Below are 12,846 nucleotides of genomic sequence, written 5' to 3'. Positions count from 1 at the left end.
TCTTCACACTTTTAACCCACTTTAGGTGGATTAGGAGACGGAGAGCTCTGGACACGCTGCTTGAAGTCTGAGGGATCAAAGGAGGTAGTAGCCTAACATATTTCTAACACAGTTTTATCAGAGCTCTTTGAAATAACATTTAGTAAATACTACTTTAATATAAAACAATTCTTTGGACATATCTGCCTGCTTTCCTGTAACTTACCTGCTCTACATCAAACACTGAAAACTTAACAGAGGCTTCACAGAAAGGCTTTATCCTACCACGTTTACCCACCTCCTCAATGACACTCCAAAAACTTCAGGGATTTTTTTGTCTGTTTGTTTGTTTTTATTATGTCTTTCCCTCTACTACAAACAATTCTAAAAAAATTTGTAGTGTCACTACACAGCTCTTGGCTCAGCACAGTGGAGAAGGAAATAAAAAGAGGCACTACAATCAAATCATCTGTAAATACCTGTTCAACAAAAACTCACACAGTGTGGCCAAAATTCCTCCCTGAAACCTCTAACAGCTGCTACATTTTTGTCGTTTTCTTAAGCAAAATATTACACATAGACCAAGTAACCTTGTGACTGAATAAGCAAGGTGGTCAGTTTAGCAGCTCTGCACAATGGCAGTCAACTGAATTACCAATACATACAATTACAATTTAAAGGTGCTCCAAAAATTTAACTGTTCCATCTTTATTATATACGATGCAAACTAAGCACATCAAGATACTAAGATCTTCAGAATGTGCCTGTGAGAGCTGGAGATTCATGTCTCAGTTGTTGCTGACAGAACTTGCTTCCAGTTCTGAACTGCTCTGATATTGCAATAGTAACTTTTTACATTTGATTTGACAGCTTTATGAGGCCAACCAAACAATATAAGGTATCCATGTGAGATATAGGGTCAATTTGCTCAAGCTGACACTAAATTGCATCATTAGTACAAGGAAACTTGAATTTTTTAAGAATTTAGGCACTCAACATAACCGCAAGTACATGATTCCAAATCCCAAGACATACTTTTAAGATGGACACAAAGTACTCACATCAAAATACGCTCCTGCGTGTTCTAGTATCAGCTGGGTAGAATCTGGCTTATTTTTACAGTAAGTAACATACATTTGGAATTTGTCTGCCTGCAGAACAAAACACAAATTTACATAGGTTATCAGAGAGCATAATTTCTGTCTCTGATATAAGAGAGCATATTTTCCCCTCTCAAAAGACTTATTTCCCATTCAAACTGGCAGCATATGAAAATACATCAGGTAAGTAAGACTGAAAAAAATAGCAATGTATGCAAAAGCAAATTATCCATATCTAAGACAAAGATACCAAACCAAATCTGAATCCAGGCTTAGGCAACTTGCATGAAGTTCAAAAGCAGTTAAGCACTGGCATCTGAGAGCAGTGCCCTATCCCATCTCCCCACCCCCAGTTAAAGATAAATACATTTTTACTCAAATTTGAAGGAAGAGGTACTTTTAGAAATGTTACAGATTAAAAAGGGACTTGAGAATAAGAATCCATCCCTTCGTGCTTCCTATCTCCCTTGTTATTTCTAAAAATAAGTCAGACTTCATTACCCAAGTAACAAAGCAGTGCCCAACATCTTCTGGTAACTGTTCATATTTTTCCAGCTCCTTCAGGAATATACTGTGGGTAGAAAAGAAATAAATAGTACAAGGCACATGAAACATTTTCATTAGAACAGCTGATATTGATCTACTATGTACCAATAAAGGTGTTAAGAAAACTTGCTGTAATTAATACCAAGAGCATGAGTTAAAGAAATAAAGATAACAGGAAGGGATAAAAATGTGTCAGAACAGAATAATATAAAATGTAATTCAATACAACTTCTGATGTAAGGATCAGAAATTGATGCAGCAGACATGCAGTTAACATATAACAGTGCACAAAAATTTCATAATTGCTGTTGTTCTCCATGATGAAGGTTTCCTACTGTTTCACTCTCAAGAAAAGTTTAGCCTTCATCTCAAGAGAAAGGAGGTGACTTTCTTTTTGGATGCTCAAGTTAAAACAAAGCACACAAAGGACTGTAAAATCAGGTTCTGGAATATGCTTGGTATATTTTATTACTTAGAAGAATCCTAAACATCAATGAATTAACAAAGAGCATGGATTCAGAGCAAGACTTCTGTATACAGATTTGCCTATGAACCATTCTACTTAGAACTAATGTAGTGGACAAGTTTCATTTACTCAAGTAAACGTAACAATGGTAAGCAGGAAGTCATACTCTTTCCCACTAGCAATCACATTTGGAAATCAGGAATTAGAGTTCTGAAGGAATGACAGTCTTAAATCAATGTTTGTGCTATATCTGTATTCTATCAACTTAAGTGATTTCCATCTCTTTAGAACAACTGGAAAACCTACAGCAAAAGTTTAATGTATCCAAATAATTCCTTAAAAGCTGAAAAATTTACACAACTGAAAAAGATAGTTTCTAATGGTGTACCTACCTGGCTGCAAAAAGCAATTTATCAATGCCAGATGTGTGAGAAGAAATCCTTTAGATTTTTTTTAATGGAAAAGCATTCATTATTTATATGCATAACATTTTCATTAGGAAATCCCTCAGGTCATCATTTGGATTTAACAGTAATATGGAAATGGAAGATAAGTCACTCACTTATTGTGGAACTCATAGATTTCCTGCATGTTTCCAAAGATAATGTGTTCTTTGTTTACAATACCAGGTGGGATCTCCTCAACTCCACTTGTCATTTCCCATAGATATGTCTGCCCAGAACAAAAAAGATCCATGAAAAGTCATGATAAACTCTGAAGAGAAGCACTCAGGTATCTGTAAGCATGCATTCCTGGAGAGAAATTAGGCAAATATCACGCAACATCATCATCTCCAATTATGACAGTATCTGTTGTGTCAAATATACCTTGCGATTTTGACAATAAAATCCAAGTTCTAAAACCGACAATTTAACATAGTCCGTAAGACTTCATCATTTAAAAGGCATAGTGTTCTTGACAAACTCTAATGCTTCAGGATATTCCTTATCAAGGTCATGTCTATAACCTAGAAGTAGATGCTTTGTGCAACAGCTAACAATGAACATCACTTGCTTCAGCACAACAATTACTGGGCACTTTTCCATGGAATCTCTCTGCATTTCTATTCAAAAAGTCAGCTAGCAGCAGAACACGTGATACAGATAATAAGAGAATTAACACAAGCTCTTCTATATTGCTTGCAAAGCAAATAAACTTAACTTCTCCTTTTTCTCTTTCCTCTCGAAAACAAGAAACTCCACATGTTTATGAATTGGGAAAGGAGCAAATGACAAAAGCAAAACGTACAGGATGAATTCCTAAGTGGCAGTTATCAGATGTAATTCTAAGCTTTTTCTTAATAGCAGAAATGATACTTCATTTGGTCCTATGACTGCAAACCAACCATGGCCGGCTGCTAAAACCAGAAAGAAATAGAAAGCAATGGATTGAATCCTGTCCCCAAAGATTAGTGTAAAAAAAGAAAACTTACATCCATGCATTCCCGGAGGTCTCTTACGTAAGCCTTTTCAGTCTGAATTAGCTCAGCCATAATAAACCTTAGGTGACAATAGAAAGAATAATCAAATCTCAGTCTGTTAAATTATAATGAATGCATAATAACCAGAATACATCATTCTCCCCATAAGCTTTTTCTTTTTCCACTGCTGCAAGAAAAATCTGAAAACTGAAATGTGAAGAGAGACAACATATGAAGGAATCATAAAAAGGTCAACACCCCTGCCCTACTAATCAGTGCAAAAAGAAATAAGGAAGGAGATGGATTTTTTTCTCAAATACTTTTCTCTTGCAACAGTCATTTAACTGTTGTCCTCCCTCCTCCCTTCACACATTTATTTCATATTTTTTTCTAAAAAGAAAAGAAAAGGCATGTTAAAATAAGTCCAACACAGCTCTAGAAGTTTAAAATCCTGACATCCTAGAATTATCTGTGAGAACAAGCATATAAATAAAAGGCAATAGCTCCTATTGAGCAATATCACTCTCTTTTCACCATTTATTCAATTTCAAAGCTGCCAGACAAGCCATGACAGTAGTTTCATTATCAGGATTGATTTATGCATTCTCAGTCATTAAAAATAAATAAATGTATTACTCTTTCCTGCGGGCAGACTTTCGTTTTTCTTCATTAAGCTCATGAGCAGCATCACGCAGTTTCACCTCTGACCCAGGAACGCTGGCTGGGATTATATCCAGCTGCAAGCTTTTGCTCTTTATTAAAGAAAGGAAGAATGGATTAAGGAAGGAGACAAGAGAAAACAATGGCTAAATCAAATACAAGCAAAGCTTGTTTGCCTGTCATCACACTCAAATTTCTCTTACCGATTTATTGGAATCAGAGGAAATACCCAAAGCTTTCTCTAAAGAGGTCCTGTATTTCTCCATGCGCAGGGAAAAGTCTCTGTACCTCTTATCCACCGCTGTAACACATTTTTTAATCTCTGTTGCATGAGCATGCCCTTTTTCACAAAAGCCATCAGCCAGCTGTATCAACAACTTCACCCTCTCTTTGGTTTGCTATGAAAACAGGAAAATATCGAACAGTTACTAGCTCTACCTGTCATGAAGGGGGTCATTTTGCTTAACCTGCTACTAAGTGCGATTGGAGAAGGAGCTAGCTTCTTTCTCTCTTCCCAGAACTCCTTTAAACAGATATCTTTATCAAAAAAAAAAAGCACAAGATGAATGTAGGTTTCTTTGGGTTTTATTACCACATGACTAGAAGCAGGCTGTTCATTTCTCTTTCAAAAATGTGCTCCATGTCTAACCCAGAATGAAATTCTGCCAGGTAAGCTTTTCAGAGCATGGCTATTCTCCTCCCATCATTACAAAGGGATTTTGAAGCCAGGGAAGATATTTTGTTCATTACCACTGAAGCACTGGTATTGGACCTGGGCTACAGTCTAAATTATCTACACCTTCTTTAGATATCACTGAAATGTTGAGATGGAGGTTAAGTCTTGTGACGTGATTTAGACTTTGACAGATTAAGACTATATTCTTCAGATTTTTTTTTATATTATGTTTTATTGTCACACAGTTGTTTGAAGGAAACTTAAAGAACAAGTAGCCACCACCAAATCTATAACTAAGTGCTTTTCCAGTTAACAAGCTCCCTAAGACCATACACTTTCTTTCATACAAATCATAAATCATCCATGATGGATGAGTTTATATCTCCACCTTTCTCCCTCTCTTTGTGATGCCATGGCAAAGTGAAGTGTACCATCAGGGCCCTTGGTAACAGGGAGTTAAGCAAAACAGTCAACAAAAACTTGACTCATCTATGTCAGTTGGAAAACCAACAGTGTTTATTCTTTCTTTTTTAAAATTCACTTAATTTCCCTTATCCAAGAATTTATTTTTGCTATGGAGTTAGCAAGGGCTAACAGATCTTCTCAACAGGTAGTAAAACACCAAGGGAGTGGCACAAGCCAACATCCTTTCAAAAGGGGCACCCACGTCATCTGCTGACTGACAGAGGAAACGAGGGGGGCAGTGGTGCTCTGCACACTGGAAGGGATCCAGCAAAACAAAAGCTGAAGCAAAACTCAAAAGGAAGGAAAACCAAAAGTGATCTCTGCTCTTTCTGTATTCTGTTCTTTCTGTGCTCTCTTTATTCCTTTCCCACATGTCCCACAACCAATTCCATCTCTAAGTCTCTCTCTCTTCTCAGGTGGTCCTTCAGACAAGTGAAAACTTGCTTACTTTCTTGGGCTCTATGATTTCTCTACGAAGACTGGATGGCCAAGAGGCGAAAACAGGTGATAGTTTGAACACATGTTAAATGAAACACATAGACAGACAAGGCTACATAAGCTTAGGTACTTCAGTGATGCACTAGTTGCCTGTCTTTCACAGGTGAAAACTGGTAAGCTTCACAAGTGACATCTGCATCTCCCCAAAGGCCTCCAGAGATATAGAATAATAAAATGCTGCCATGGCTCAAAGAGTTACAGCTAAATCACAGAATACTTCAATAAAAAGCATAACCTAACAAACAAAGATTTAATTTTCCTATTATCTCCTAATTAAATCACAGCTGAATAATAATAATATGCCTTGTTGTATTTCATATATTAAATGAAACGCAGCACTCCATAGACTTGAGGATATAAAAGTGGAAACCAAAGGTCCTGCAAGGTTTGTAGGTTTTTAAAAAACATATTTAAGCTATCTCATTATGATTATGTCGTAAGAGATCAACAGCACATACGGCTGATGGAATTCCAGTAACAGTGATTATCATCTGTTTTATTCTGTTCCCAGCAGAAATACAGAGCAAAAGCCACTGCAAGTAAACAAATCCCAATGGACACATCATTGAGGTTTTTTTCTGGGGGGAAGAGAGAATTTGGTTTGTTTTTTTAAAATCTTATATAATTTTATTTTTTATTTTACCTTTGCTGTGATCTGAAATTCTTCATGTTCTTTTAATAGCTCTTGAGTGTGCTGGATACTTGAGCCAGTGGAAGTATGTGTGGATAAATAAAACTCTCCATTGTCATGAATCCACTCCAGAGCCTAAACAAAGTAATAATGAAGGAAAAGAGAGAAGGCAATATACTTTGGCCACTCTAATCAGTATTTCACAAACACAGATCGGCTTCACGTAAACTTTACTCTATCTCACTCAGTGCAATTATCTAATACCTCTACAATATCAAGCAGTTTGTAAGTCTGAAATAATTCTCTTAGTCTATGAAGCAATGATTAAAGAATTAAACAATTGACACATGAATCTGAACTTCAGGGAAGCCCATCATTACAGTACTACAGAGGTCCACTACTAAAAGATTCTAACCGATTATGTCTACAGTTTTGATAGTGTACAGCTCAACTGAGCAAAAATCACTCTTCTGCTGCAACACGGGACAGTTGTACTCAGAAATATGCATTTTACAACTAGTAAAAATATACGTAAGGCTGTCAACGTGTAGGCTAAACTTTCCAAGCATATAAGGTTTAACTATCATTTCACTCTTTAGTTAACATGTGTTCCAGCCTCATAAAGTATGGTCTGTAGTTACATGCACTCCTAGAAATTTAAGCTGCAGCAGAGGAGGAATGGCAAGACGTATCAGATAAATCAATTAATGTATGTATAGGTAGTAAAACATAAGAATAAAGAACTGCAAACAAAAATTGTCTCCCTTCCACATCCTGGCACCTTATTCTCAACTATTAGAAGCCATGCTGATCCAGGTTATTACCTATGTTTTATCAACATTAATATTTGCTGCCCTTTTAGTTATAACTGTGGATGCGAGGAATCCTACTCTCTGACTAGGGGATGAAGGGGAACAGGGGGGAAGAGTTCTCTCAAACTGCTACGAAACAGTAAAAATAAAAAAATGTAACTGAAGACTGATATCATCAAGTCGTTCTGCAATTCTTAATACAAGATACTACAGGCACATGAACTTAGAAACTTCTTGGTTCTGACAGAATCAATATCAGATGCTCAAAGACTTTAATACAGCTTGCTTAGAACTGTCTTGTTAGTAATTGTATGTATATGTTCTGTGTCTTCAGTAAATATATGCAGCCATACACAAAAATTCAATACCCTAAAAGAAAACATAGTAGATTGCTAGCAGCACTAGACAAAAATTTAATACTCTTAAGAGAAAACGTAGCAGATTGCTAGCAGGTCCTCATTCTTCCTTTTATCTCTCATAATTTTGGCTTATCCTTTTATCTATTGACATTACTTAGAACAGGAAATGTTTTATCTTGGTGGATAGTAGATACGTATTTTTCAAGAGCATAACCTTACACTGAATCAGAAAAGGCATCTTCTCTATTATAAATCCACCATCATCTAGGCTGTGACTGAACAACTTTGATTCTCTTCCTTCCACTTAGAACTTGCTTTTCCCTCTTGGTATAAAAGCCAAAGTAAGTAAAAAGCCTTCAAAATTCAACACTGACTGTGAATGCTAGGGTGCCATTTACCTGGCCATATACTAGTGTAGATGAGATGGGTCTGTGCTTTTCAAGCACTGCTGATGGAAACAAACCAATAACTCTCGGATTACTATCAAGAAAAGGAGCATTCCAGCCAATGAATGCTCCTTATCATTCTAATGTCAATCTTTGCAAGGGAAGACTTACATGGACAAGCAGCACGGCTGTCACTGAGGTTACAAACAACATTTATTTTGATACTTCCCGCTTTCAACTTTTCCACCTCCGCTTTTTTTTTGGTGGGTTTATTAAAGAATGCTGGAGTAAATGATAAGCAAAACAACTTCTTCTCAACAAGTGTTGCTCTTTCATAACTTTTTTGGCAGCTTTCTAGAGGCACAACATGACAGAAAGCTCATCTCGACGTTCATTCCTACGGTTTAGACCAGCTCCCGTTTCATGTAAGGATCGGGATTTTATGTTAGAGATGCACATCACCATAAAAGAACTGAAGAAATCAATTTAGTGACCAGATGAGCCCTTAATTCAGTAATGCTTTGTAAGTCTGCCATTTTCCTTGCAAACTCCTATGGTATCTGCTCCAAGTTGTGAAAGCACAAAGCATGGCTTCTTCCAGCTTCCAAACAAAAATCTAAACAAAGATAGCAACATTTCCATTTTCTGGCTAATGAGTCTGGAGTACCAATAGGTTTGACTGAAATTTGAAAAACTGGATTTACAATGAAAATGCTGACAGATCTTTATCTCCAGTGGCTGACTGTTAGTCAGTAATCTCTATACAAAAGCAAGCAGGTCATGTGTTTGGCAGAGGTTGTAGTTAAGGTTACTGAAATGTGGGGTGGAGGGGCAGGGAAGGGGTGTCATTTTAAAGAGGTATTCATCTTTAACTTCACTCAAAGGTTTATATTGCATTACTTTCTTTGTAAAAGCATGAAAGACAGACTTCAGAAATTCTTTCAGGAGAAAGAATTTTTATTTCTTTCTGTCTATCAGAAAGGAATAAAAAAAATCCTTTCTTTTTTTTTTTTTTGAGTCCTTTAGTTGATCTAACTACATTTCACACTATGGGCGTTGTGTTCATTTCTGCAGAACAGGAACAGACAGCTTCCTTTCTTTGTCCTATATCCAGTTAAAAAAAAAGGTAGTAAAAAACAATTGTATGTCATTCCCATTACTAATTTTGCCTTGTAATCTTCTACTTATTTGTAGTTTTGTAGGGTTTTTTCTACTTATTTGTAGCCTGTGTTTTGATTAGTGAAGTGGATTTTTTTTTGTATGTGGGCTACTTAATAGTTCTTTCCAGACTGAAATATTCAACAAAATAGAAAGAGGCGGATCTACCGTGCAAGAAATCATGAAACCGAGTACAGAGAGAATTGCAAAAACTTTTGAAAGTCATTGTTATTATTGTGTAATGAGTTATCCAACTTGTTAGTTTCCTCGAACTGCCAATCAACTTAATTAGATTTTTTCACCCTAACATCTCATAAAAATACTGCTGCCTGTTATTGCCCTGATGAAATTAGGTGGGTGTGTTTAAAAGTTAACAAGTGTAACAATTTGTCAAACACAAACTTACAGAAATGTGATTTGCCAGTACCAGATCAAGCCTGGCAGAAGCAAAACATTACCTTTAAGTTACAGCAGAAAACATACCCTGTCTCCAGAGATTTAGTTTTTCTGTATGAAAGGAAACCCAAATAATTTCACTTACTTTCTATTTTAATCATTGATCTTCCACCCATTTGAAATATCGAAGTCAGTGGCAAATTTGTTATTAGGGGACAAGTCAGTGTATGTCAAACCCAAATCACACTCAAGTGGATTTTTATATAAAAACCTCACCTGTTTGGCACTTCTTTCAAATACCACATACTGTTGGCATTGATCAAGACGTCTTTTACGCATGGTCCAATAATGCAGCACACGGTTCTCCCTCTGGAAGAGTTCATTCAAGATATCTGAAGAAATTAAAACAGTTCCAACAGACATTATGACAAGAAATTCTGAAATATCACATTAAAATCAGCAGAATAAATTACTTTATGTTGTAGAATTTACAATACATACCATTAGATGCCATTAAAACTTACTATCAGCACCTTTTTTTCTCTCAAATATTTTTCATACATGGGCTGCTGCTGCTTATAAAAGAATTGAAAATGTAGTCTGATAAAGATAGTTCTTGGTGGGGTTTCTTCAGAAAGAATGAACATGTACAAGTAATCACAACATGCTTAACATCTCATATCAATCATAATAAAAACATTTTCTAAATACATGGGACTTTATAAAATATTTTAATAATTTAATACATACTAGGTCACTACAAGAACAAATGCAACATATGCAGACATTAAAAATATAGAAAAACAAGTAATAAAAAACACAAAAAATTTGTAACTCTTCTTCAAAAAAAAAACAAACCAAAAGCACAACAGCAGTGTAAGTGAGTAAGCTGACTTGTTGAAATATGAGTGTTAGTTAAGACTTCAGAGAATTTTCAGGTAATCAAATTGTATCAAAATAATTAACTCCACAATCCGTTACTCCATTCCTGAGTATCAGAAACTGCCTGCCATTAAGAAGTCACATCTAAATTCCACCATTAACCTGCAATTCCACGTGTCTGGCTTACAACGCCTTCCTAGATGTCAAAGACCTGCTTACAATATGCCGAAGATTTTATCTGAGCTCTGCTTCTTTAATGTTTGGTGTTTTGTCCTTCAAAGAAAGAAACTCTCACAACTTCTTCTGACACCTACTTTACCCACTGCATCTTCCAGAGCAGTAGCTCTACCAGACTTTCTAGCTACTGCAAACCCAGATGGCAAGCTGAAATACACAGAAATGGGGACATCTGAAGTCTCTGCCAGGTGATTCTGTTGAAACTGCAAAGAACCCAAGGGGAGGTTTAATAGAAGCAGAAGATACCACAAATAAGGCTCATTCTTCCCAATAATGATTCACTTTCTTTTCTACTCATATCCACAGCTGGCTATTTTCCATAATAAAACCTGTCTGCACTGCTGCCAACATCCTTGTGCTTGAAAGCACCATATTGCCACAAAGCACTGAGGTCACTCAGGATTTGCTTTTGGGTGGAATCTGGTAACTATGGCCAAGGTTTTCTTCCTACTGGGCAGGCAACCCTCAAGTACACCTCAACAGATCTGTCCCTTAGCCAGCCAGGAGCTGATCTGCTGTGAGTCTCACCTTTGTTATATATTTGCTTTCTTTATATATGCTTTCTCTGTTTTATATTTGCCTTATGCCATCTCCAAAATGCTTGCTCAGAACGTATGCCAGATTGGGACAGACACACACACTATAATTATACAATGCAGTACACCCAACTGGACACAAAAAATAAAAAGAGACATCTTGATAGTGATACAAGTGAAGCAGTTCTGACAAAGAGTAAGCAAGGTAAATTTGGAACAGCATTTGTTCTGTCAGGATATGATACAGATGGCTAGCCAGTGAGAGTCATTTGGCTGGGCACCATTAGTATTATTACTATTAATTTCTTGGACTGACAAGGAAGAGAAAAATAACATTCTATAAAATAATGGAAGTTACAGAACATGAACATTTAATACCAGGTTTGGATGAACAGCTCTATCCCAAGTCTTCTAAACTATAGTTCCTGTTGTTATTTTCTTTGATTCAACATTTGTTAGGATACTAGATTGGTTCCTAAACTTCCAGCTTATTCTCTGGGCTCTATCAGGCTTGGAGAGCTTTCAGATGTGTCTGTGCATTGTGCACTCCCTGTCAATCTATCAAAATATATGAGCACTACTAGACAAGTTCCTGCACTATGTTCTGCTGCAGCCTATACAGCAAAGATGAAGATGCTCTGTTTCTGACCTTACAGCAACTGTCATCAGCTGAATCCACCTGCCACGGTACAGTTTCAGGCCACAGCTCCTTCCTAAATTTCAGCTTTGGCACAAGTCCAATTCAGTATTTGGATATTCTTAACTGCAGGACAAGAAAATTATTTACACTGGTATGAAGGGATGGGACATCTCTCAAAGTGCAGTACCACTATGATTCCTGTTTCCCATGAAGCAAATGCTTAGCTAAACTTTGCCTAGATTAAGATGTTGCTTTTTTAGATATCATAATGTGCAGCTGGGAATAAAGATCAAGTATGCCACTGAGTGAGGTTTTTGAAGAATGTGCAGCAGTTCTGCAGAAACTCAAGTGTGACTCAAGTGTTTCAAGTGTTCATTTATATACTATACACTGATCATAGTCTGACACACTGTTTAAAGCATACACCTGAGTATGAGTATGTAACAGCCCAGCAGAACACATGTAACCTCTATTTAATCAAAATGAAATAAACACCCTGTAATTTTTTTCTCTGTTTAGAAAAGATATTTTCCCTTACATGGGATTTTTTTGTGTGCAATCTTTTGTTGCTTTTTAAACACATATCATTCATCCAGGTTTTTAAATTTACACAGAATATGCACAGCACTATGGTTCTGACATACAATTATTAAGGATATAAGCAGAGAATTTACTACTCTTTCCTTAACTGAAAATATTTATCTGTCTCATAATCACTGATTCTACACAAATAGTTTTCAAAACTGAAGTTTTAAAAACTTGTCTAAAAGCTTAATGTTTTTCTTCTTGTAAGTGTGATAGCTATGACTTCCTGCTTGCTTCTGTTTCGTTTTCTTTGTCTACCACTAACAGAAAAGCTAAGTGACAAATATCAGCAATACTTCTCTAGATATTGATGCTGCCAGCATTTGTGCGGAGATTTTGTCTTGCACAGTTCTATAAATGTTGATCTCTTGGGAACAGAGGAAAAGCAATTTTTGGTCTTAGTTCTACATGCTC

The 12,846-nt window shown here is 36.4% G+C and overlaps 1 protein-coding gene across 4 annotated transcripts in view; it reads right to left on the bottom strand.

Moving 5' to 3' along the window:
• The window catches only part of TRIO (trio Rho guanine nucleotide exchange factor), a 249,264-nt gene that overhangs the window by 88,430 nt on the left and 147,988 nt on the right, over positions 1-12,846 (bottom strand). For all 4 annotated transcript variants that reach the window (XM_069853494.1, XM_069853496.1, XM_069853497.1 and 1 more), the window contains exons 20-27: positions 9,829-9,944; positions 6,454-6,576; positions 4,375-4,569; positions 4,148-4,263; positions 3,524-3,590; positions 2,654-2,763; positions 1,581-1,650; positions 1,041-1,130 (exon numbers count right to left, since the gene is read on the bottom strand). In XM_069853494.1, coding sequence (XP_069709595.1) covers positions 1,041-1,130; positions 1,581-1,650; positions 2,654-2,763; positions 3,524-3,590; positions 4,148-4,263; positions 4,375-4,569; positions 6,454-6,576; positions 9,829-9,944 — 887 coding nt within the window. The remainder of the gene's footprint in view (positions 1-1,040; positions 1,131-1,580; positions 1,651-2,653; positions 2,764-3,523; positions 3,591-4,147; positions 4,264-4,374; positions 4,570-6,453; positions 6,577-9,828; positions 9,945-12,846) is intronic.

The sequence above is a fragment of the Phaenicophaeus curvirostris genome, chromosome 3, assembly GCF_032191515.1.
Source record: "Phaenicophaeus curvirostris isolate KB17595 chromosome 3, BPBGC_Pcur_1.0, whole genome shotgun sequence".
Taxonomy (NCBI): domain Eukaryota; kingdom Metazoa; phylum Chordata; class Aves; order Cuculiformes; family Cuculidae; genus Phaenicophaeus; species Phaenicophaeus curvirostris.
This window is presented reverse-complemented; position numbering and strand designations above follow the sequence as displayed.